The sequence below is a fragment of the Apostichopus japonicus genome, chromosome 20 (assembly GCF_037975245.1).
Source record: "Apostichopus japonicus isolate 1M-3 chromosome 20, ASM3797524v1, whole genome shotgun sequence".
Lineage (NCBI taxonomy): Eukaryota > Metazoa > Echinodermata > Holothuroidea > Aspidochirotida > Stichopodidae > Apostichopus > Apostichopus japonicus.
The window spans coordinates 26,842,989-26,846,332 of NC_092580.1; the positions used below are offsets into that span (position 1 = coordinate 26,842,989).

General features: G+C 36.4%; 1 protein-coding gene across 1 annotated transcript in view; it reads left to right on the plus strand.

Annotated features, from left to right (window-relative positions):
• LOC139962032 (histone deacetylase 6-like) overlaps nt 1–3,344 on the plus strand; it is a 35,689-nt gene that overhangs the window by 28,978 nt on the left and 3,367 nt on the right. The window contains exons 34-36 of the mRNA XM_071961858.1: nt 1,196–1,470; nt 1,841–1,990; nt 2,788–2,916. Of these exons, the coding sequence (XP_071817959.1) occupies nt 1,196–1,470; nt 1,841–1,990; nt 2,788–2,916 (554 nt within the window). The remainder of the gene's footprint in view (nt 1–1,195; nt 1,471–1,840; nt 1,991–2,787; nt 2,917–3,344) is intronic.

Sequence of the window (3,344 nt, forward strand, 5' to 3'; positions counted from 1 at the left end):
CTGTCATATATTCTCCGTCATCTGTTGAGAAACCATCACCATTTAAAAAGTTTTAATGTCTTCTTTGGCTACAGGTAATAAGATGGTATGATCTCAAACTGACAAGTTGTGCCCTGTGAAGTCTTTATTGAGTCTTACCCTCGTGATTTAAATAAATTATAAAGTGGGATAAATAAATTATAAAGTGGGATGGTTTGTATGTATGTATTTTAGATCCTCCTGCAAACAGGAACTCACGAAGAAGCCATCATTGGCTTATCAAAGCTGCAAGCTGACCGAAGTCAGTCTCTTAGATTCATATTTAACCTCCATGATTATGAGTTGTCAACAACTGAGAACTGGATGACATACATTAATCTTTGAGTGACTTGAACTGGGGACCTTATGATTGGAAGGCAAATTGATTTAAATAAGTTATAAAGTGGGATACTTTGTAATGAGCGAGTGATTAGAGTCATCCTGATAAACAATAAGTCAAGTGTGTACCGGTTACTTTCTTGATCGGGGTCATATCATCAAACCCAGTCATTGTATCACCTCTATGGAAGGAAGTTGACATTCTTGTGTGAGTCATCGCACATTTGTAAATTTAGTGACTTAAGTTATTAACTGGATACAACACTGATTGGAAGTGGACAATGGATTGAAAATTGATGTTATTTATAAGACTAAAAGAAAAAAAAATTTAAACGTAAATCAGGAACAGATTATTCTAATTACTGGCTCTAGTCTAGCTGATCTGAAGATGACAGAAGCTGACAACCATGTGTGGTACTGGAGCTTATTTTACCCAAATTTGTCTTTCTTTTTGATCGGGTTTTGATTGTACAGGTTTTAATGTGACTATCACAGCATGTACATAACTTCCTTGTCTCTGAAAAAAAGCACATCGACTTTGCAGTTCTATTATTGAACTCTTTATTCTTATGAAAGGGAAGGTTAGAACATGAAATAAATACCGCACAATACCAATGACATCTGTAGGATGCTAGAAAAGGAGTTACATTTTGGACAAATAATTGCAAATTTGAAAGAAAAGAGAAGAAACAAAATCAATAAGAAAATAGCAAAATAATATCCACAAATGCATATTAAGAAAGACATCTTGTGACATGATTTCCACCCTCACAATCGAAAGTCATTCTGCACCTTTTCATGGGAATTTTATTTTCTCTATCTCCCATGTGAGCTGCAGCTGTGACTGAGCTGACACAATCCATAGAATCCCTCTCGACAACAGAGCAAGGAGGCGGAGGCCCAAAACTCCAGGAGACTGGAGGAGGGGACCAAATACCTGCCTCTGGAGAGATGCATGGAGATGCTGCAGCTGCTGGAAGTCTACAAGGTGCCCAGGGAGATAGTTCAGGGGCAGAAGGGGGCACAGAGGAGCTCATGGGGGCGGCCGGTGGTAGCAATCAACCAATCAGCTTCCAGATTAGTGCTCTCCTGTCAGATGCAGACTCAGAGGAGGTCAGATTATCTTTTCTTTATCTCGGAAGCGAAAATTTCGAGGGTTTGCTAGGAGCATGATTCATCACAGATAATGTTCAGATAGGGAAACCAATATTCTATGTTGCCAATATTGATAATTTGATAGGTTTATATACTTTGGGTTTTATAATATCATCTTGTGTTTTTTGTTAAATAGTGGATGTTGCTTGGTATCTTCTAGCAAGTATTTTGAAGCTGAATAAATCGTGTGAGATGTTCTAATTTTTAGTTGTGTTGCTCCTTAAAAAGTCATATTAATCTTTTTTTCTTTTTTTTTCGTTTTTTCCCCTCCTTCTTTATAAATGCTTGTGCAAGAGTATGACATTTTCTATCCGTTTTCTTCCTCCAGGCTTCCTTATTTGCTGTGACTCCTTTATCTTGGTGTCCCCATCTAGAGGCAGGAGTTAAGCCACTTCCAGCCAAAGGGTTGGATGTTACAGCTCAATGTCAGATCTGTTCAGGTGGGAAAGAGAACTGGGTTTGCTTGACCTGTTACCAGGTAGGTGTCGCCTGGTAAAGAACTTTGTTTTAACGTGTTCGATTCATGTAATTAATTACGTTATATATGAGTTTGGTATGCAATAGCATCAAGAAATTTATCAAAATCAACGCAAGGTAATGCTTTAATGGAGACACAAACCAAATGATAATTATTTTCTGTGTGATAGCGAGAACTGTCATGAACAAATTCCACAAACAGATAAGAAAAATTTGAAGTTAATTTGGGATTTATCTCAAGTTTAATGTTCCCTTCACAAACTAGATAGACTTGATCAAGTCTAAATATGACATCACCAAGCCACATGTGCTTCATTTTCTTATATTCTTCTTCATTTATTACAATGTTTACTTTCTATAATGGAGATGGGGGTTTGCAAATGCTGAAATAAAACTGTGAAGCTGTAAACATGATCAAATGATGGTATTTGTTTCAGTGATAATAGTTATATAATTTATCCTTGAAAATATGAACAGAGAAAAGTGAAAGGTTCAAATCTTAGTGGCAATATGACATCACAGATTTACAAACTGACAACCCCCAGACAAGACTTTCAAACTAGGATCTCTTAAAAGGATTAAGAGTGTTCTTAACTGTTTGGTAGCATTGGTCTTCACAAAGATCTCTTGTCATATAAGCTACAGATGTTGTTTTGGGTATGTGTCCCCTCGCAATGGTAGGATACATCAAAGCTTAAAATGCTTCAAGTTTGTCAAGAAAATGCAGTCAACGTGAGTGACCTTTGTTTGACCTTTGTAATATTGATGCTCTGTAATCACTGTTTCGTTGCCTCAAAGGTTTTCTGCGGTCGTTACATTAACGAGCACATGGTCCAGCACGGCAAGGAGGTCAATCACCCGGTAGTCCTCAGTTACGCTGACCTTTCCGTTTGGTGTTATGGTTGCGAACAGTACGTCCACAATGAGGTATGTATGTTGTAAGTCATACTGAGACGTAGGAGAGACTATAAAATAACATAATCAATATGCAAATTAGTGTATGTTGATAATGTAGGAAATTCATGAAAATTTATTTGTTTCTGACCAAGGAATGAATGAAAAACCAATGCCTTTCAATTAGGCATGAAATAATGTATCTGACCTCCCACCCCCTCATAATATACTGGTTGTATTCTTTCATCTTATAATATAAATTATGATGTTACTGTAAAGTTTCATTTTATTTTTACATTTTTTTCTAATTTTTTTTCTTCAAGTTTTCAATCCCTTAGTTACTTTGATTGGAAACTAAAAATTGTATCCTTACCAGGACAACTAAACCATTCTTTAATTGTTATCCCCAAACGATGCAAGGACTGTGATTGTATTTATAATTCTGTCTTATATTTCACCAG